The sequence below is a fragment of the Scleropages formosus genome, chromosome 10, assembly GCF_900964775.1.
Source record: "Scleropages formosus chromosome 10, fSclFor1.1, whole genome shotgun sequence".
Taxonomy (NCBI): domain Eukaryota; kingdom Metazoa; phylum Chordata; class Actinopteri; order Osteoglossiformes; family Osteoglossidae; genus Scleropages; species Scleropages formosus.
The window spans coordinates 2,876,875-2,898,708 of record NC_041815.1 but is presented as its reverse complement, the minus strand read 5'-3'; the positions used below and the strand labels follow the sequence as shown (position 1 = coordinate 2,898,708).

General features: G+C 42.3%; 1 protein-coding gene across 1 annotated transcript; it reads left to right on the top strand.

Moving 5' to 3' along the window:
* The first annotated feature begins 6,437 nt into the window (after nt 1-6,437).
* LOC108942088 (calcium and integrin-binding family member 2-like) lies at nt 6,438-20,568 on the top strand. The gene is made up of 5 exons (XM_018765160.1): nt 6,438-6,469; nt 10,078-10,189; nt 18,155-18,302; nt 18,450-18,645; nt 20,547-20,568. Exons 2-5 carry the CDS (start codon nt 10,121-10,123, stop codon nt 20,566-20,568), a joined length of 435 nt encoding a protein of 144 aa, XP_018620676.1. The 5' UTR covers nt 6,438-6,469; nt 10,078-10,120.
* Nucleotides 20,569-21,834: the final 1,266 nt, after the last annotated feature.

Sequence of the window (21,834 nt, the reverse complement as noted above, 5' to 3'; positions counted from 1 at the left end):
TGAACCGTTCTTTACGGCAGCGGAGCTGAATGAGTCTTTTAGAAAATGAGCTTCGCTGTCTCTGCAGTGTGCTGTGAAGTGGGTGGGATGGAGTGTCCATGATGGAAAGCAGTTTGTTCAGTGACCTCCTATTCCTCACTGACTCAAACGTCTCCATGTTCTGTCCAATGATGATACCGGCCTTACGGATGAGCTTGTTCACCCTGCCTGCATCTCTGGCATTGATGCTGCTCCCCCAGCAGACCACGGCAAAGTAGATGGCGCTCACAACAGACTGGTAGAAGATCTCCAGCATCTTGCTGCACACATTGAAAGATCTGAGCTTTCTCAGAAAATAGATTCTGCTCATTCCCTTCTTGTACACAGCATCAGTGTGGTCCTTCCAGTCCAGACTGCTGTTCAAGTGGGCACCTAAATACTTGCATTTCTGAACAGTCTCAACCTCCTCCCCCAGAATCTTTATGGGTCTGACAAGTATAGTGTTTTTTTTTTTTGCCCACAAGTTTAACAGTTTTAGGCAAGGGGTGAAACTAAAGACACACACACACACACACACTTTCTGAACCGCTTGTCCCATACGGGGTCACGGGGAACCAGAGTCTACCCGGCAATACAGGGCGTAAGGCCGGAGGGGGAGGGGACACACCCAGGACAGGATGCCCGTCCATCACAAGGCACCCCAAGCAGGACTCGAACCCCAGACTCACTGGAAAGTAGGACTTGGTCCAACCCACTGCACCACCGTGCCCCCCTTGAACTAAAGATAAGGAAATGAAAATACAATATATCAATAATCAATAACTTCAACTGGATCCTGGATTTCCTCACCAACAGACCCCATCGTGTGCAGACTGGCAGAAATACCTGCTTCCCACTTACCCTCAACACTGGCACTCCACAGGGAAGCATCCTGAGCCCGGTGCTGTATTCCTTATTCACGCATGACTGTGTAGCCAGGCACAGCTCGAACACCATCATAAAGTTTTCTGACAATACCACGATTGTGGGTCTGATCACCAACAGCGATGAGACAGCCTGCAGAGAGGAGGTGTGGTGCCAGGACAACAACCTGTCTCTCAATGTCAGTAAAACTAAGGAGCTGCTGATTAACTTTAGGAAACAGGATACGGTTCATGCACCCATCTACATAGGACGGGACACTGTAGAGAGGGTCAACAGTTTCAAATCCTTAGGGGTCACCCTCACTGCCAAACTCACATGGACTGAGCACATAACATCAACCATCAAAAACACCCATCAACGTCTCCACTTCCTCAGGCGTCCGAAGAAAGCCAGGATGTCCAATACAGTCCTCACCACTTTCTACAGGTGTGTTGTGGAGTCCATCCTCACAGGGTGTATTACATCCTGTGGTGGCAGCTGCTCCATACAGAACAAGAAAGTCCAACAGAGGGTGGTCAAAACGGCTCAGGAAATCATTGGCACATAGCTACCAGCAGTCCAGGACACCTACACCACATGCTGCCTCAGAAAGACGATGTGCATCATGAAAAATCACAATCACCTCACACGGGCACTTCTCACTTTTTTGCCGTCTGGAAAGCATCTCAGGTCTATTCAAACCCACACTGCTAGGTACAGGAACAGGTTTTACCCCACTGCTGTAAGAGTATACAACACTCACCAATGTGTCACCTTTTGTAACTAGTGTTGGACTACTCCTTCCAGGCACATTGGTAGATTACCCTGTCACTTTAAGCATTCTCATGGCCTGAGTTCTCTGGCTGTCTACTGTTATTTATTGTTATTGTTTATTAGCTATGGGAGTGCGGTGGTGCGGTGGTGCAGTGGGTTGGACCAGGTCCTGCTCTTTAGTGGGTCTGGGGTTTGAGTCCCACTTGGGGTGCCTTGTGGTAGACTGGTGTCCTGTCCTGGGTGTGTCCCCTCCCCCTCTGGCCTTACTCCCTGTGTTACTGGGTTAGGCTCTGGTTCTCCGCAACCCCGTATGGGACAAGCGGTTCTGAAAATGTGTGTGTGTGTGTGTGTGTTTATTAGCATTACTCTTTTGTGCAGTATTTCTATTGTCTTTGTTCATAGTCTGTGGAGAAACATTCAAGAAGGATTTCATAATAATTGCTCACAGTACTTGTACCTAAGGGAGTGTGGTGGCACAGTGGGTTGGACCACAGTCCTGCTCTTGGGTGGGTCTGGGGTTCGAGTCCTGCTTGGGGTGCCTTGCGATGGACTGGCGTCCTGTCCTGGGTGTGTCCCCTCCCCCTCTGGCCTTACGCCGTGTGTTTCCAGGTAGGCTCCAGTTCCCTGCGACCCCATATGGGACAAGCGGTTCTGAAAATGTGTGTGTGTGTGTGTGTGTGTGTGTGTGTGTGTGTGTGTGTGTGTGTGTGTGTGTGTACTTGTACCTATGACAATAAAACTTGAAACTTAATCCATATGCAGATAAATATACAAACCATAAAGCATCACAATTGTCCTAATGCACAAAGTAAATATGCATTACTTAAAACAATTCTTACAGATTCATTCTGATTTATCAAAATACTCTCAGAGAATTTCTATACAGTATTTCCAGAAGGTAACACCATCAATAAGTTATCATAACTACCTAAATTATAACATCTCATAGCAAAATAGAGACTATAACATTAATAAAGTGAAAGTGAACTGAAACATAACAGACAATGCTGTTGCAGGACTGAGGATGGAAAAGATTCGGAGAGATTAGAAGAGGAGCTCACCATGTGCACTGACAATAACAACAGAACTACTTCCTACTTTCTATCAGAGAGGAAGCTTAAAAGTCTCAGAAATACGTAAAATATACAAGAAACTGCCAGTAGGTGGAACCAACTCATGCTTTGCCTATTACGAACATGAAAAACAATATACCATTAAAAATGCTTAATATTTGCTCAAACAGAGCTACAATCAATTTAATAATTGTTTATGGTAACAGCACACATACATTTATTTATTTATGTAATGCTTTTCTCCAAATTTAAGGTACATACACTTATTTACCCATTTATACAGCTGGGTAATTTTATTGCAGTAACTCAGGGTACATACCTTGCTCACTGTTACTACAACCAGAGATGTGATTCAAACTTACGACCTTTGAATCCACAGGTAGCAATGCAAACCACTCTGCTATCAGCTGTCCCCACTTTGTTTTAGATCAATATTAAGCCAGTTTCATGTTTCTAAAATTTGTGAACTGCAATTCTGTAAAAATATGTTTGGGTAGACAATATTATTATTATTATTATTATTATTATTATTATTATTATTATTATTATTATTATTATTATTATTATTATTATTCAGAAGACACACCTTCAAATGATTTTTTGAGCATTTATCTCTAATGTGGCTTATGCAGGTTTTAAAATACTCTATAGTAAACTATATCCATTGTGTTTTATTGAATTTTCATTTATATGTTTGACATTTAATTTTAATAATGTCAAATAAAACTAGAAAAGTGACAAGGAAATTGCAGGTATCAGACTTTTTGTGAAAGGGTAGACAGTGAGGAGTGTGACAAGTGCACTGGTTCATGAGATAACCCTGACTAAAGATTAAGAGGTCTTGTCTTTACTTTTGAGTTCTTTGGCTGGGGAAGATTTTGGGGAAAAGGGAATCAAAACAGCAGGCAGAGACTCAAACTCCTAAACTGTCCAGTTCTTCTCTGTCTCTCACTTGAGTAAATAGCTTCCTGCTGACAAATGGGACTTAAAGAGGGGAATCATAGCACATAGGCATTTACTAACTGTAACTAGGTGTATGTGTTAGAATGGCATGGAATCCAGGGTGATTCATTTATGGTGTTATTGTTGTGCACCCCTAGTATAAATGTCTCCAAAGCAAGCTACAAACAGCATAGGCAGACTGAACTTGACACATTGGTTTTCCCCCATATGGTTGTGATAATGATTTTCCCAGTTATGGTGTATTCCTGGAGAAGGTAGAGACTGCTCCCTAGTGGCTGTTGATGGAAATTTTATCTGGGGTTGTATTATTGTAGTTGAACACACACTCACAGCTGACAGATCAGCCAGTGGATTTGATTTTGTGTTTGTGTAACCGAAAATTGTACAGAAATGCTCTCAGTTTGCTCAATACCCCAAATCCATCTATTACTCACATTAAGCTTACAACAACAGTGCTATATTATGACATTTAACACTAGGGGCAACATATTTGATAACAGACATTCTTTTGTAAGTTTAATAAAAATGGTATCAGTGTATAACAACAGTAAAGTTCTGATGACACCAATTCCTATCAAAGACCCCTCAGAATTAACCTCATTCTAATCAGAGACATAAAACTGTATTGTACTCAATAAACAACTGAAAAGGGTTATAACCTCAGCCATATGGACATATGGAAAATGGTCAGTAGGGAGGACCTAGAGACCACCGTGAGGGGAAGGAGGTCAAATTTTTTAAAAAAGAGTGTTTTATGAGAGTTAGCAGCTCATTATGCAAATTCTGTGTACAAATTGTATTTGTTTGTAACTCAGGATGCTCATAACTGGAACCTTCAGAATGCAATTTTTGAATAGGTAGTACTTCTTCAAAAACATGAAGAACACTAGCTGCCTGTAGCTATGGCTCTCATGCATTGACAAGTGATGAAAGCACCTATACACAAAGAGAAATGGAATTTCTGATAACTACATCCCTCCATGTGAACATTTGTATCACTACGTATTTTGGTAAATCTTGAACTTGAAATGAATCACAAACAACAAGTTGTACTATAAAACAAGACATCAAGAGATCATCCTACAAGAATTCATAGGATAGCAGAAATATGATGTAAAGTTAGCAAACTTCCTGGATAAATCCTTGTAGTCTATCCAGTATATGCACTCTCAAGAGCAGTGGACAAAAGTGTGACCAGCAGTAGGCAAAGAGAAATAACATAAAAGCATATGTGGATATGGTCATTGCCCCTCTTTTGGCGACAGGCAGAGGTGGGTGGGGTATTCACAAACACTCCCACACTCACTCGCTCTCTTTCAGTAACCGCTTGTCCTTGTCAGAGTCATAGCTATTCACAAATAATAGTTAAGAAACATTTGGTTGCCATGGCTCCCAGCTGCCCATTTAATCTCCAGGTTCTGAATAAGATAATGCTGCTTGACATGAAGAGCATTCAGAAGTCACAGTCTCTGAGTTTCTAAAGTCTGAGTTTCTGCCGTGCTTGTCTTTTATTTTCCCTCTCTCCTGAACCATATTTTACTCTTGTGTCATTGCAGATAAAGCATATAAAGCTACTGAGTTCAACACACCAAATGCATTGCTAGCAAGCAGTGGTATTGTCTCTTTGTCTTAGGAAATTAATATAACGAAACCGATCATGATTTATTAAATGTTCCATGAAACATAAAGAAGGCAGGATCAAAGCAGCATGTAGTTTTGGATATTTTAGAAACAGACAACCTTTTTATCATGTACAATGATGAATGTTGCTGCTCTTACTGGGTCTTATGCCAAATGAGAATTGACACTCCTGAAACACTTGAACACCTGCTCAACAACCCTTGAAAGTCTGTGGAGGCATTTCACAAAACAGTACTGTTTAAATTTTAGAAACAAATTGATACCATGAAAGGGGGGCACAGTGGCACAGCAGGTTTGGCCTGTATCCACTTTCTGGTCGGTCTGGGGTTTGAGCTCTGCTTGTGGTGCCTTGCAACAGACTGGCATCCCCTCCTGGGTGTGTCCCCTCCCCCTCCAGCCTTGCACCCTGTGTTGCCGGGTTAGGCTCCGGTCCACTGTGACCCTGCTTGGAACAAGTGTTTTCAGCCAGTGTGTGTGTGTGATTGATACCGTTTACTAGGTAAAAGTGTTATAATTGTTCTACTGGACATTTTTGAGAATTCTCTCAAAATAATGTAAGCTAATTTGTCATTGTGAAATACCTCGAGGTTGGCTAATATAATTTTCAAATTAACAATACACAAGGATACATGCATTTCAAAGAAAAAAAACCCAGTAAGTAGGCTATCATGAAATACATGTCCTCTGCCAATCACCAAAATATATCCTCAGTTAAGACAATTATCTTCTTATAATATCCTCTTATATTCTGAGTTTAAATATTTCAATAAGGATATTGTAACAGTTCCCTCATTCTTCCACAAAGTACAAACCACACCCATGCTTGTTCCAGTGAAATGATTTTCAAGATTTTTAAACTAAGGTCATGCATGACGTTCAGGTGATTTGGTTGTTGGTGACAATGGGTCAAAATCAAGTCGAAGTGTGTGCAGAAATGTGTGAATAAGTATAGGCTAAGGGTGTTTTCTATGTGACATTTCAAAATTAAAGTCAAAAGAGGAAATTTTATTTGAAGGGTTAATTTGACATGATGTGCGGTCTTCATTAACCATATTTTGAAAAGGTGGCCTTCAAATTAAAATGTATTTTCTATCTTAACAGGACTGCACTTTTTTCACACGGAAAGAGATTCTTAGGTGAGTAACATTTCTGTTTATATGAACTGCTTGTCACAACCCCAGAGGAAAATTCTCAGGATGAACACAGGGGACGTCACCCCAGGCCCACTCAGCTATATCAGCACACCTGAACTCAGTGAATACCAGAAGCCCAGCACTGTAACAGGAATGAGGGACAAACAACTAGTTGTGGATTTGTGATCAACTCTTCACTGCATTTCTTGGAGATGTTATAGAAATTCTGCTTCCAAAGTCCCATTTACAGGGTTTTGAGGTCCAATCTGTGTTCATCTGTCTTCCATACTCTTGTCCCGCTCCTGTGTCTTAGCTCAAAATTATATTTCTGTGTGTTGCTTTAGTCTCCCTCATGGTGACGCTCAGTGAATCTTTTTGCTCGGTGTTCTTCGTATCACACCGCATTTCATTTCTTCGGTTGCATAGGCTCACCAAATGTGGAAGCCAAGTAGGGACAAACTGAAACGAGAACCGAGGGGCAGGCAGGAGGTCTTCAATGAGCAAACATCATTTCTTGGAGGATCGAAAGGGCATGGTCAGGAGACAGGCGAGAGTCAAGGAGCCAGGGAAACACAGAGATGGGGTAGGAAAACACAGGAACGGGGAAAGCAAGGTAAACATAGGAAGCACTGGGCATGGAAGCAGTGGTGTACTCTAAGAGGTTCTGCCACTGGAGGTGGCTGGGTGCTGTGCTTTTATACTCCTGTGCCCTGATCTTCCGCAGGTGTGACCACTCCATGTGGAGGCGTGACAGTATCCCCCCCTTCATGAGCGACACTGGCCCCTCCGCAGACCTTGGGGGGACAGCCCCATGGCCAGGGCACCAGGTGGTCTGGGTGGTCCCGATGAAATGTGGTGACCAGGTCCGGATTCAACACATCCCGCGCCACCACCTAGCTTTGTTCCTCGGGACTGTAGCCCTTCCAATCCACGAGATACTGCTGCAGCACCCCTTGTTGGCGGCGGGAGTCCAGTAGGTCCTTCACTGCATAAGCTGGTGCTCCACTGACCTGCACCGGCAGGGGTGGAGTAGCTTCGACAAACTGCTGGTCTAGGGAGGCGATGCAGGGCTTCAGGAGGGACATATGAATCATCAGGTTGAAATACAGATGGGAGGGCAACTGCAGGCGCTAAGAGACCAGGGTGACACGGAGGAGCACCTTGAATGGGCTTATATACCTGGGGCTGAGTTTTTCCAGGGCAACTTGAGTCGGAGGTCCTGGGTAGACAGCCAGACCCACTGGCCAAGCAGGAAGGACAGTATTGGCCTGGAGTTTGGTCCTCTGGGTGCTCTTCTGGGGGTGGTCTCATACCGCACACCAGGTCTTCACTCTCCTTGTACCAGGTTTCCACAGCGGGTACATTGCTTGGGCTGTGGTGCCCCAGAAACAATGGGGGATGATATCGTAGGATGCACTGGAATGGTGATAGACCTGTGGATGTGTGGGACAGTGAGTTGTGGGCATATTCTGCCCATGGTAGGCAGTGGGCCCACTGGTGCTGCTGGTTTGTGCAATAACTGCATAGGAACCTGCTGATGCCCTGTTGCAATCTCTCCACCTGCCCATTGGCCTGCAGATGGTAGCCAGATGTGAGACTCACCAATACCCCCAATCGCTGCCAGAAGGCCCTAAATACCCTGGAGGTGAAAGGCGGCCCCGGTCCGAGGCGATGTCCTCTGGCAGTTCCGAGATACGGAAGATATGGTTGCATAGCAGCTCGGCCATCTCCGGTGCTGGAGGGAGTTTGGGAAGGGAGACAAGACGGCAGGCCTTGGAAAATCTGTCCAGAATTGTAAGAATGGTGGTCTTATCCTCAGAAGACGAGAGGTCAACCAGGAAGTCCAGAGCAATGTGGGACCACGGATGGCTCGAAACAGGCAAAGCCTTGAGGAGCCCGGCTGGCTTCTGGGTTGGGGTTTTAGCATGGGCACATGTGGGGCATGCCCGGATGTAGTCCGAGGCATCATCTCAAAGCGAGGGCCACCAGAATTGCTTCTTTAGGAGGTCAAGGGTCTTACTGAACCCTGGGCGAGCTGCCACAAGGGAGTCATGGGTCCACTGCGGGAGGGTCAGTCTCATGGAGGTGGGTATGTACTACTTCCCTTCCGGTCTTTTATGGGGGCCTGGTTCTGTCCCTAAAGCCTCCTGGAGATCCTGGTAGAACTGCCACTGCTCTGGGGCCGCCAAACAGTGTTCCAGTAAAATGAGTTCTGAGGCTTCTGAGGCTGGAGGGTCCTCATGCATCCGGGATAGGGCATTAGCCTTGGTATTCTTGCTACCTGACCAGTACATCACACTAAAGCAAAAGTGGGTAAACAGCCAACCTGGCATGCCGAAGGTTCAAACGCTTTGCTGTCTGCAGATATTCCAGATTTTTGTGATCCGTCAGAAAGAGGAAAGCATGTACAGCCCCCTCTAGCCAGTGTTGCCATTCTTCCAGGGCCAACTTCAAGGCCAGCAACTCACAGTTGCCAATGTCATAGTTGTGCTCAGCCCTGGACAGTTTATGGGAAAAGTAGGCACAGGGCTACAGTTTCAGGGAGTCTCCTGGATGTTGGGACAGGACCGCCACTCACCCATACTACTGATGCATCTACCTCAACCACAAATGGCAGGGTAGGGTCTGGGTGCCGGAGGATGGGTGCTGACGTGAATCTTTGCTTCAGGGACTCAAAAGTCATCTGAGCTGCATCGTCCGGGAGAGACAGGGACCTTACCATCCATGAGAGCGGTGAGTGGTACAGTGATGGTACTGTAGTCCCTGATGAAATGGCGGTAAAAGTTAGTGAACCCGAGGAATCTTTGTAAGGCTTTCAGGGTCTTGGGGCGGGGCCAGTTATTCACGGCTTGGATTTTCCCGGGGTCCATGGCTACATCTTCTTTGCTCAGAATGAAACCCAGGAAGGCTACCTGCTTCTGGTATAGAACAGGCACTTTCGACAATGATTTCTGCCGCCAAGACCTCGGACACATACCTCCGTATCGCCTCCTGTTCCAGCAGGGGGTATACTCGACCTCTAGGAGGCGTCAGGAGGAGGTCAATGGCACAATCCCACGGCCTATGGGGTGGTAGGACCGTGGTCTGCTCCTTGCTGAAGATGTCCTGGAGATCTTGGTAGTCCCTTGGGATGTCTACTTGTGGTGCATTGGAGCCCTCCACAGATATGGGTTAGCATGACCATGACAGGCTGCTTTGCAGTCAGTGATGGCTTGGTTCACTTGCTTGTGTGAAAAACTGGTTGTTCCTGCTTTATTTGCCCACAGAGAGCCTGATGTCAGCCATTTTTCATTGATTTACAAAGTATAAATACATTTTGCACTTGGATCCACTTACTTTGTTGACCAGTCCTGCTGCAGTCTGTTTTCACACTGGAAATTTGTCAGTTATGTATCTGTGTACTGGGTATTGATTCATTTTCACATTTCTTATTTATTTTTTATTAATTACAAATAAATGGTAATTGAAACTCATATTTTGACAACATACTTGTATCAAAGCCAGCTTAATCTTCACAGATAGCATCTTTATACATGTGTGCATAACAGGCTACTGAATGTTTAATGATAAAATAACAAAACAATCCTAACAGATTTTTATCTTTATTGCAGGTTGCATGGACGATACCATGAACTAGCTCCACATTTAGTACCAATGGATTACACTAACAATCCTGATGTTAAGCTTCCCTTAGCACTCATCATCAACATGCCGGAGCTGAAGGTATGGTATTGCCTTGAAAACTGGAGAAAAGAATCACTTCAAAGGCTAGATTTTTCTTAACTCTTTGTTATATCGTGCACTTTTTTAATGTGCTCCCTAAGATCTTGTGACATAGTATAGTAGTTACAATGAGAAGTAATAAAACTAAACTATACATACATTTATATATATTAACCAAGATATATATAAAAAAGGGGGACGTGGTGGCACACTGGGTTTGGCCGGTGTCTGCTCTCTGGCAGGTCTGTGGCTTGAGTCCCGCTTCAGAGAGCTAAAAAGCATGAGTGCGACAAAAGAGGTTAAATCGACAGCCACAAGGGCCACCCTCTTTACTATGCCCTTTTTTAAGAGTCACAAAACACACTTCTCACACACAGCAGCATTCTTGTCAGCAGGAAACCCTGCAGTCCCTTATGTGCAGAGGAGCAACACCAGGTCCCACCATGACTTGAACTCAGATCGCTGGATTCAAAGCCCACGGTGCTGGCCATAATACCACTGAACCTGTGGAGAGTGTTTCAGGGTGAGCATTGCAGCAGCGCTGGGGGTTTCTGGAGTCAGAGCCCCTGGAAGCACACTTGGGCCCAAGCAACCAGGCAAAAAGGTCCCACCAAGATTTGAATGCAGATCACTGGATTCAGAGTCCAGGGTGCTAGCCATTACACCCTGGAACTGGTGGTGCCACCCCTTGCTGCACAAGCAGCCACTACTAGTCTACCTGGGAATCTGAACTGAGTAGTCTCTGTTTATCCTGCAGCTGAGCTGTTGGCTAGTGGGATGCCTTGCCTTGGCTAAAGTGTGCCTGCGAGCAAGAAGAATTGGCTCAAGTGGTAGCCTGCTTGCTTAGCATGTAGGAGGTAGCGGGATGGATGCCCGCATTCTCTATGTGTTTTAGTGGGCTTGTGCCAAGGTCTTTCTGCGGCTGTTCCCTCTGACGTGCTCTCCAGAGACATGCGCAGCGAGTTCGAAGCTTGCTCTCTTTTTCTTCCCGTATCAGTGAGGACTCGCGACAAAATCAACACTGGAAACCACAGCATGCTTTGCTGCAGCATATTGTCAACTCTTGGATATAGTGAACTCAGAGCACAACAGCAAAGGTTAAATTGACAGCACAAACATCGCCCACAGGCCCATACGGTGATCAAACCCACAACTTTGGTCTTACTAGCACTGCACTCTAACCAACTGAGCTAACCATCCACAAGGGTTTCCTTCTTCATCATGCCCTTTTTTTTAAGTTGTTATTTGCAGTAACGAGTCGCAAAACATGCTTCTCACGCACAGCAGTGTTCTTGTCAGCGGGAAACCCTGCAGTTGCTTATGTGGGGAAGCGCAACATCAGGTCCCACCCAGACTTAAACTCAGATCACTGGATTCAAAGCCTAGGGTGCTGGGCATGACACCATGGAACCCACGGAGAGTGTTTCAGGGTGAGCATTGGAGCACCTTCCCAACACATTCTTTAAATGGCACAAGTGCAATTTTTATAGTTGGCCATTGCCTGATAAAGCACACAGAAAACAGACTGACTATATCCTTGACAGCAAGTGGTGGAAAAGATACATTTTTATATTAATGCCGCGACCTGGAATAAGTTTTGGAACTGATTACAATTTACTTATGTTCGGGTTTCACATAAAATTGAAGAGGAATTGTAGGACCTGTCCGATCTCACCATTTGCTGGGTGCATTTTTAATTTTTACTTCTTTCCTGACACCAGCAAAACACTTTCCCAAGTTTCTTTTCATAGCCTTTTATCTACCACTGACCTATTCTAAGCAATATTTCTCTTGATATACTTCCATGTTGTTGCTGGGCCCACACACAGTGACCATGTGAGGGGCACATTATTCCTCAAGCTGCTTTTCCAGGTGGATATTTAGTGGCAAGAGGCTGCTGGAACTTCTTTTTTTCCCAAAATTTTCCTTATTCCTTCCTTGATTAGTGGAAAACCACAAATAAGAAGGGTGTTTTGTTCTGATATTTTTAGAACTTTCTAGTGAGGTCGAGAGTCACGGAACATCAATATGTGCATCAAGTAAAATAAAAAGATACAAAAGAAAATCATTGTATACCACAGCTTTTGGGTGCAAGATGGTGTGAGTATAATCTCCTTTTAGTCTGAGTGGAGTTTGCATGATCTGCCTGTGCTTGTGTGGGTTTCCTCCAGGTACTCCACTTTTTCTCTCATAGGCCAAAGTCATGCTGTTCAGGTGGATTGATGACTGTAAGTCACCCATAGAGTGAAAGGGAGAGCATGTTTCAGTGATGTATGGATGAGTGACCAACAGTAAGTAGTATATCTAGCAGTGTAAGTCACCTTGATGAATAAGGTGTGTGGGCTGATAACACTACATAGTGCTCATTTGAAATTGCTTTGGAGAAAAGCATCTGCTAAATGAAGTAACGTAACATAAACATAATAATAGAATAAAATTTTATGTCCACATACATATAACAAGTGCTCAAGGTCAAAAGATTACAATGTATCACAGATATGATCATGTAGCACTTTCTAATAACGTCTAGAAGTGTGTCCTGGCATTATAGAATTCATTAGAATTGTTATGCAGATCAAATGTCGGCTTTTCAAGTGGAAGCAATTGAAACACTACAGTCAGTCACATATTTATAGAGGGAGCTTCTGTTGTAGACTACAAAATTAAAATATATTTCCTTGCTAAGTAAATAGGAGTAGCCATCCTACATACCATAGCACAATCAAAAAAAAGGAATTTTCGTTGGGAAGAAAGTACACACACACACACACACATTTTCAGAACCGCTTATCCCATACGGGGTTGCGGGGAACCAGAGCCTACCCAGTAACATAGGGCGTAGGGCCAGAGGGGGAGGGGACACACCCAGGACGGGATGCCAGTCCGTCGCAAGGCACCCCAAGTGGGACTCGAACCCCAGACCTACGGGAGAGCAGGACTGTGGTCCAACCCACTGTGCCACCGCACCCCCTGGGAAGAAAGTAGATGGAGTCAAATCTGAGTTTTTGTTAAATGTTTTTTGAATGTTCGCGAGTACCATAGTCCAGTAATTTTGTATGTTCTCACATTCTCAGAATAAATGTAGAAAATAGCCCCCAGAAGCTTTGCATTCAAACACAGCTGACATGTCCTTGGAAAAATCCTTATGAAGGTGCACTGGAGTGAAGCTGATTCTGTGAATGTGTTTGAAGTTTTGTTCCTGGATTTTGAGGAAGGTGCAGGCAGGAAAGATTTTATCACTATAGAATACCATTCATAATCACGAAAATGTAAGTCAAGGGCATTTGATCCCTCTGTGCAATTTTACAGCCAATAGCAAGACGATAAAACAGTATATAATGCAGGCATCATGCCCCTACCATTGTCTGATGTAATGAGCTGCTGCTCTGCTTTAGTTCATTCTGCCCATAATCTGTTCTCCTTGTCTAGAATGGCGGTGAAATAATTTAGTTATTAATGATGTAGGTATTTGTAGATGTCCGTACTGGGTCGGTCAGAATTATTTCTTATGAGGTTCAAACTTACCACTGTTTGATCTGCAAATGTAAATCATGTATCCAACACCCTTTTAGATAACCACTTCTGGAATCCAATTTGGCTAATAGTTAGGGCAAGACCTGGGTTAAGAGCGACAGGAGACCATAATGGTAGTCTCTTCAGGATCCTGAGGTATCTCTTCACAACTCTCTAAACTAGTGGTGCGTTCAATACAGAAAATAATAATAATAATTGCCACACCCACACCGCCAGGGCAATGTGGAACACCTTGGGCATGGCGCAGACTGACACATAAAAGGCTGTGTCAGAGCAGGAGCTGACACGGAACCTTGCTCAGCCTTGCATATCGAGACCTCCTTGCTAAACCTAAACTCCTTCCAGAACTCTTCGCCCTCTCCCAGTCCCTTTACCCTACTCCTTAGTCATCGTTGCCTCTTCATGATCATCAACCTCTCGCCTGTTCACCGACCTCGCCTTTTGGATTGCCCCTTCAACGAGGCTTGCACCAATAATAATAATAATAATAATAAGAAGAATTGTATTAAAATTATTTTTAATTTATTTTTTTAATTATCTAACATATACAACTGATCTGTTGTTTTGCCCCCTTCTACAATAAACTAGAGCAGAGTCTTGAATGTCCAGCCTAAACATAATTTTGATAATACAGAATTACTGTCACGCCCCCGGGAACGAGCGAAGCAGAGACACCTGTGCCCACTTAAGACCAGGGATAAAAGAGGCTCCGTGTCCACACCCCTGTGCGGATTCTTGCAGTTGCTCTGTGCCTTTGCAGTTTCAGCGGCTCTCCTCTGCATCTGTTCCTTGCCTGCTCTTGTCTTGACCCTTGCCTGTTCTTTGCTTGACCACCGAGTTTTGGATTGCCTGTATTGCCACGTTCGTCCCTGGATTGACCCACACCTGTTTCTGACTCTGACCTTGCCTTGTCCCTTGAACCTGTCCTACGAGATTAAAGTCCAACCCGCAATTGTGTCCATAAACTTACCTGCGTCCAGTCCTCGTCCCTGACAATTATATATAATATGAGTTTCATTTGGAAAAGGATTGTTTGATAGGCTCAATAGTGAGAAAAGCTATTAAAATGTTTAATTCAGTTTTAACGGTTTTAAGTTTTAGTGCTATGAAAACCATGACTTTCTTTTTTAATTCATCAGTCTTTTCCACTGTCATAATTCAGCATACAACTAACAAAGGTAGCTCATGAAACAAATCTCTCTGTTGAGTAAAATGTTAATTGATTTGTCCCCAATTTTCAGCCAAAGGTGAACATCATTGCTAGATGCTTAAAAGCAGTTCTAAACTGGATTGGTTTTCGACCATAGGCATTTTTGCAAAATGTCTTGAATAAAAATGACAAACATTCCTGTTGCCAGATAATGTGGCATGCCAGATAATCAAAAACCTGCTTTTATCTCAAAGCCATAGTCTGACAAAATCATTCATCCCTCTAGTATGGCCGAAACAGGACCTTCCAAGGCACTGATTCCTCTGCAGAGGGAACAGCTGTTTCTTGGGATTCCTAATAAAATAAAACTCCTTGCAGTCAAATGGTATTTCCTCTTTCTCACAGATGTTCTCAAAGAAGGAGTGCAGCATTTCAACAAATGTTTTTAGGTCTGCTTGGATTGCTCCAACTGGAATGCCATCTGGTCTGGCTGCTTTTCCATTTTTCAGTTGTTCTGCGACCTCAGTAGATTTCTCGCAGTTTATGGGAATAACAGTGTTAAATGATCTGATGAATGGAGGGGGTATTGCTGCTCTTTTTAGGAGCTCCTGAAAGCATTCAGTTCATCTGCTGATTTGCTGTTCTGTGACTTTGATAGCCTTTCCTTCCCTGTCATTGACAGGTATTTGTGATATGCTGCATTTTCCAGATTGCTTTCTGTTGGTGTCATAAAGCATCTTCATATCATGCATTTTTTGCTACTGTTGCAGTTTCTGTTGCTTATTCATCCATGTAGTTTCTCTTGTCTCCTTTAATACTGCTTTTGCCACTTCTTTGGCTTGAGCCTGCTGTTTTGCTTTTGCTTTACTTTTTCATGTCGCTGTTTACTGCTAGGAGGGTGGGTGTGGTGGTGCAGCGGGCTTGCCCAGTGCTTGCCATGCGGTGGGTCTGGGGCTTGAGCCCTGCCTGGGGTGCCCTGTGGCAGACTGGCATCCCATCCGGGGTGTGTGTGTCTCCCCCCCGTACCTGGTGCTGCAAAGCTAGGCTGAAGCCTACCGCAACCCCAGTTGGGACAAGTGGTTGTGTGTTTATTGCTGCGCTCTTTAGTTTCCTCTGTTGGATTTTGATCTTCTTGATCTTTCTCTTATTGGTTCTAAATGATACAATGAAGATTCTTAGATCATGTGCTTCTCAGCCAATCAGTTGCTTTCTGTACTTGGTTTAACAATTTGAGACCTACTCTAAGACCAACACAAAGGTGGATCATCTTGTTCATATTGTTCATATTCTGAATCTGACTGCAACTCTTCTGATGCCATTTTTTCTTAGTCTGGCTTTTGTCAATCTTATCTCACAGCTACCTTGGAGGGCAGAAACATAGTTTCTCATTTCTGTTGCTATTTGTGTTACCTCCCATGTCTTATACATGGTCATTACATTCCATGTGCTTATGTTCATGCTCTTATATTAGAGGTGGTCTGCAAGATTGGATTACACGTACAATGGGCTGGAAGAAGCACTTTCAGATGTTACTCCCAGCCTTTTGACTGAGGTTGTGGATAAATGAGTTGTGCAGTAATATTTTCCAGACCTTCTGTCAAAAGCATGAGATTAACAATTTGAAACTGTTTCTCCCAGCACATTGCAGATGCAATTAAATTGTGTAAACAATACACAGAAGGATTGTGGAAAAGAAAAGGAGGAGAGAATAAGAATGAGAATCAGAATCAGAAAGGAGAGACACTGATTTGTAATTTTGGGCTGAAACTCAGCCCAGAAAACACTTCTCCACTGGTTGTCAAACATAGGTCATTTGGAAGCAGACTAGAAATAACTAGAGTATTAACGAATTGCAGGTGGATAAAATGAAAGGAATTAGTTGAATAGTCTGTAAAAGAGGACAAGGAATAAAGGTCAAGTTGGCAGGTGGAGCCTCAGTATAAGACAGTTTCAGGAAACAAGGTCTTTCTGGTTATCTTGGGAGGGAGATATGAGGAGGATAGGGGGAACTTTCATGACATGGTATTGGTTTTCTAAGATGTTAAGGTTGTAGGAAGAAAAAAACAATCAGTCAAAAATAATTACTTGCACAGACATAAATATGTGCCACAGATAGCAGCAGAAGCACATAAAAAAACCAAACAGTTTTCTAAAAGTAGTGTGAGTGTATAAAGGCCTTCTAATCAAACTTGATACCATTTTCTAAGACAAGTTGCAGTGTTGGACAAAGCAATGAGCAATTTTACTTTGCTCAGGAACATTCCTGCAGGAGCAGTCATTGGAACAACGAACCTTCATTTTGCAAAGCAACAGCTTTTACTATTACATTTCCCACTCTTCCTAAAGGGGTCATGGTGTAATATCACAATACAATATTTTAAGACTGAACTAAATAATAAATTCATTACACATATTCTGTGGTTTAAACTCTAAAAAGTATTGTCATGTTACAACATGAGTTATGTACATACAGTATATTGTTACAACATAATTTTACAATTGTCATTATTTATAACTATTATTTTTTCCATCCATCCATCAATGCATCCATTTTCATAAACCACTTGTCCTGATTATGTTGAAGGGGTTCAGAGCCTACCCTGGAATCTCTGGGTGCAATGTTGAAGGGGGCGTAAACTTCACGTTCATACACTCACTCACCGACTTGCACACTAAGGGCAATATATAATTTTCATTCCATCTACATGTGCATGGGGCAACATGCAAACTCCACGGAGACTGAGCCAAATTCAAACCACAGTACTACTTATAATACGATAAATTTTAATGTTAAAGAGAGAGAGAGAGAGAGAGAGAGAGAGAGAGAGAGAGAGAGAGAGAGAGAGAGAGAGAGCTGACCTAAGGACTTGGGATGGGCTGATGGGTGAAAGTCCAGCTGAAGGGTCACTCTAGAGAGAATAAGTTTTTGTTTGGTTTTGGCTTTGTCGTTGCCTTTTGCTTGGAAGGGCTTCTTTCAGTTATATTGGTTTAAAATAAACTATCTTTTTGGTCCTGCTCTCCTGTGCCTGTGTCCTGTGTGGCTGCTTCTACACACACACACACACACACACACACACACACACACACACACACACACACACTCAGACGAGTTATTTATTTATTTATTTATTTATTTATATAACCATTATGTCTAATTTAACCTTTACAGGTTTTCCTCTCTACTGTAGCTTCTCCTGCCAGTTACTGGCTTGGATTGCTTCCTTGTGTTTATATATAAAATTGCATGAATGAGTTCTGTTATTTTGTTTCATGTTTTACAGGAAAACCCTTTCAGAAATAGAATTGTGGAATCATTTTCTGAGGATGGTTTGGGGAACATCAGTTTTAATGATTTTGTAGACATGTTCTCAGTACTCAGCGAAACAGCTCCAAGAGAACTGAAGGCCATTTATGCCTTCAAAATATATGGTAATGAGTTTTTCTATTTAAAAAAAATTAAGTGATTTTTTTTAAAATATATTAAATGAATACGAAAATCATGGCTTACTTGTGCACAAACATGTCACAGTCTCTACAGAAGAAGTAACAAAACCATTGCTTATTTATTGTGGGTAGATTTCAACACGGATAATTTCATCTGTAAGGAGGACCTGGAGAAAACACTGAATAAGCTGACAAGAGAGGAGCTCACGCCAGAGGAAGTGAATCTTGTTTGTGAGAAAGCCATTGAGGAGGCTGACATGGATGGGGATAACAAACTTTGTTTCACTGACTTTGAAAACATGATCTCCAGAGCTCCTGACTTCTTAAGGTAATATATGATCTAACACTTTTCTTAAAAGCAGATTTTAATTTTAAGATACCTACAATTACTTACCCACTAACTGTGAATGTTTGAAAGTAATTATGAAATCAACAAAATGGTAGATTATTGTAATTATAATTGAAGATATGATTACTTTTACCCACCTCTGTTCCTCCCTTGACTTGCCTTAAAAACAACCGAGGGCTCACTACGGGTCAAGTTTGACTCGGCACCTTGAATGCATGAATGCATCATTCACTTAAATTAGTATTTTAAGCAAATGGTACTGTATTCCCTACAGCAGCATTTCCACTTGTATTGGATGTTTTGGCACAAAGGTACACAGGGTTTAGTCCATCAGGCATATCAATCTGGCTATTTTCTGCCTAAATCTAGTGCATAAACCTCAAAATTTTCCTGGAAGCAATCATAAAAATATTTTATTTTCCACCAAAATGTGTGTGTGTGTGTGTGTGTGTGTGTGTGTGTGTGTAGTCATTAACTAGTACCAAACATTCTTTATTATCTTTTATCATTCTTTTATCGAATAAATAACGATAATTAACTCCCTTGACAATTTTCAGGAATTTAGCAAATGTAGTCATTTTAAGGAATGATTTAACCTTGTTATGAGGAACTGGTGCATTATGCTAACAAACAGTATATATTTACTTTAAGCCTCAAAATAAAGTTTATTAAGTGAAAGGATTACATAAAACTAGTGATGCACAAAAAATTAGGTATTTAGAAATGTTTCAAGGATGATCTTTTTGTAAGTAAGAATTGTTCCAACATGATTAAATTGTAGATATCTTCAGTCATTAAGTATGGTTTAATTTAAGTATAGCTCTCCTCTTCTCCCTACACCACTGTTATATCTTTTAAGTAACTTTGCTTTACAGTTGTTAAATAGAGCAAAAGCTTTGGGAGATCTTATAAGTTCAAAAAAGTGGTAAGATTGAAGAATGAAATGGCTTGGATCCAGACATATAAAATACAGCTTTCTATTGCTGTTATTTACCTTTTTATGGTATTTTTTTATTGCTGACTTTCAGAGTGTGAGGCAAATAGATATTGTCTGCTGTCTTTAAAAAGGGTAATGAAGCTAATAACTGTTTCCTCTTTTTTTTTCAAAAAAACTTTTGGAAGCTTTTGTAGTCTAATGAGATTAAAGTTTATTTTTTTGACCTGAAACACTGTGTGCCAATCACCCACATACCTGCCTTTGCTCAAATTCCCTCCTATTCAAGGTTGGCTAACTATGGCCAATGGCTCTTAAGTAATAGAAATTACATTGTGATACAGAAAATAGAACTAAATGAAGAGAGAGACAAACAAGTTACTTTGCAATACATGAAATCTAGTTAGTTTCCTACTTACAAACTTCCAGGTAAAGTAAAGTGCAGTCTGCTGCACCTCTCTGTTCCCATCCAAAAAAAAAAAAAAACTGCTGTTACCTCCTACCAGTGGAGCTGTCCAGGTTCTTGAAATTTACTTTACATTTTTTCATTTAGCAGACACACGTTTTCTTTCTCCAAAGCTACATTCAGATCAGAGTAAATAAAATTCCATTTCACAAGCGGTAAAGAGATACAGACGCAGACACACTATTCTCAAAATAGTCACATAGACCAATACCACCTTTTTCACCAGGGCACATTATGTAGTAGTTGCATATAGAGTTAATGACAAGCCCCAGGCCTGCTGAGTCACAATCAGCTTATCAAATTTTTGAATAATGAACTAACTCTCAGTCCCAATAATTTGTAAGCAGCAGACCAACTATGAACAGTATGTCACATAAAACTATAACAACATAATAAAAATATGCATTCAGTTATTACAAAGTCAGAACAAAGAATCAAATTATCACTAAGGTATATTTTAATTTTATCTTGTGCTCACAGCACCTTCCATATACGAATCTGAGAGAGATGCCTGATGATGAACATCCCAGAGATTGTCTCACTCTGCTCACTGACACTCCAGGATGAAGAACCACAGAATCAGGTGTAACACTGTCTTGCTATTCAAAATGTATGAAATTTGTGAGTGTTTGTTGTATATGAAATTGTATTTGATTTCATCATTAACCAATGTTATTTTACAAAGAGAAATAAAAAATACTATATAGTAATACAAACTATGGTAGGAAGAAAAGACTCAGTTTAGCCAGAGTGCAGAAAAGTCCATTTATTCATATGCGTACAGGTGAGCCTCCCAGAGAGAGTCATACTGGGGAGAAGCACACACACACACACACGCAATATCAGAACCGCTTGTCCCATACGGGGTCGCGGGGAACCGGAGCCTACCCGGCAACACAGGGCGTAAGGCTGGAGAGGGAGGGGACACACCCAGGACGGGATGCCAGTCCGTCGCAAGGCACCCCAAGCAGGACTCAAACCCCAGACCCACTGGAGAGCAGGACCTGGTCCAACCCACTGCGCCACCACGCCCCCCGTAGAGGGGAGAAGCAGAGTACAGATACTTATACAGTCTAGGGTGGGGTTAGTAAATTTCCACTAATATAACAGTTAGTTCAGCCTTGTGCCTTGTTCTTTTTGTAGATGCGTGGGTAGGCTAACTCCTTTCGATCCCACGGGCACAGTTTCTTCATGTGATGTTGCCACCTTATCTTTGCACAGCAGCAGACCGGGTGCAGTTATTCGTGTGGCCTTGCATCTTCAACACTGGGTGTATTACATTTTCTAGCAAGCAATTATTACACACAATCCCTTATCCATAGTTTAAAGGCGAATAAAGAGCCTTACAAAAAGTAAAATGAACAACTGATGAAATTTTCTCTCACAATACACATACATAAATAAATATACACAAAGATAACTAGGATATTCTATGAATTATCAATTATTTACAATTGTTATTATTATTATTAAATAGGTAACATCGGAAGTACAAGGCGGAGCAGAACCGCATAATGATTACAAGCAGTTAAAAAATAGTAAAGCATCAGTGAGACAGCAGTGACCTAACGGTGAAGTGTACAGTTCAGTAGGATGATGACTGTAGAGAAGAAGCTGGCCCTGAACCTGCTGGTTCTGGTGCAAATGGCCCTGTATCTTCTCCTGGATGGAAGGAGGTTGAACAGTTTGTGACTGGGATGTGAGGAGTCCGCGATGATGATTTTGTGTGCTCTGCACAAACATCTGTCATGGTGAAGAATCTCAATAG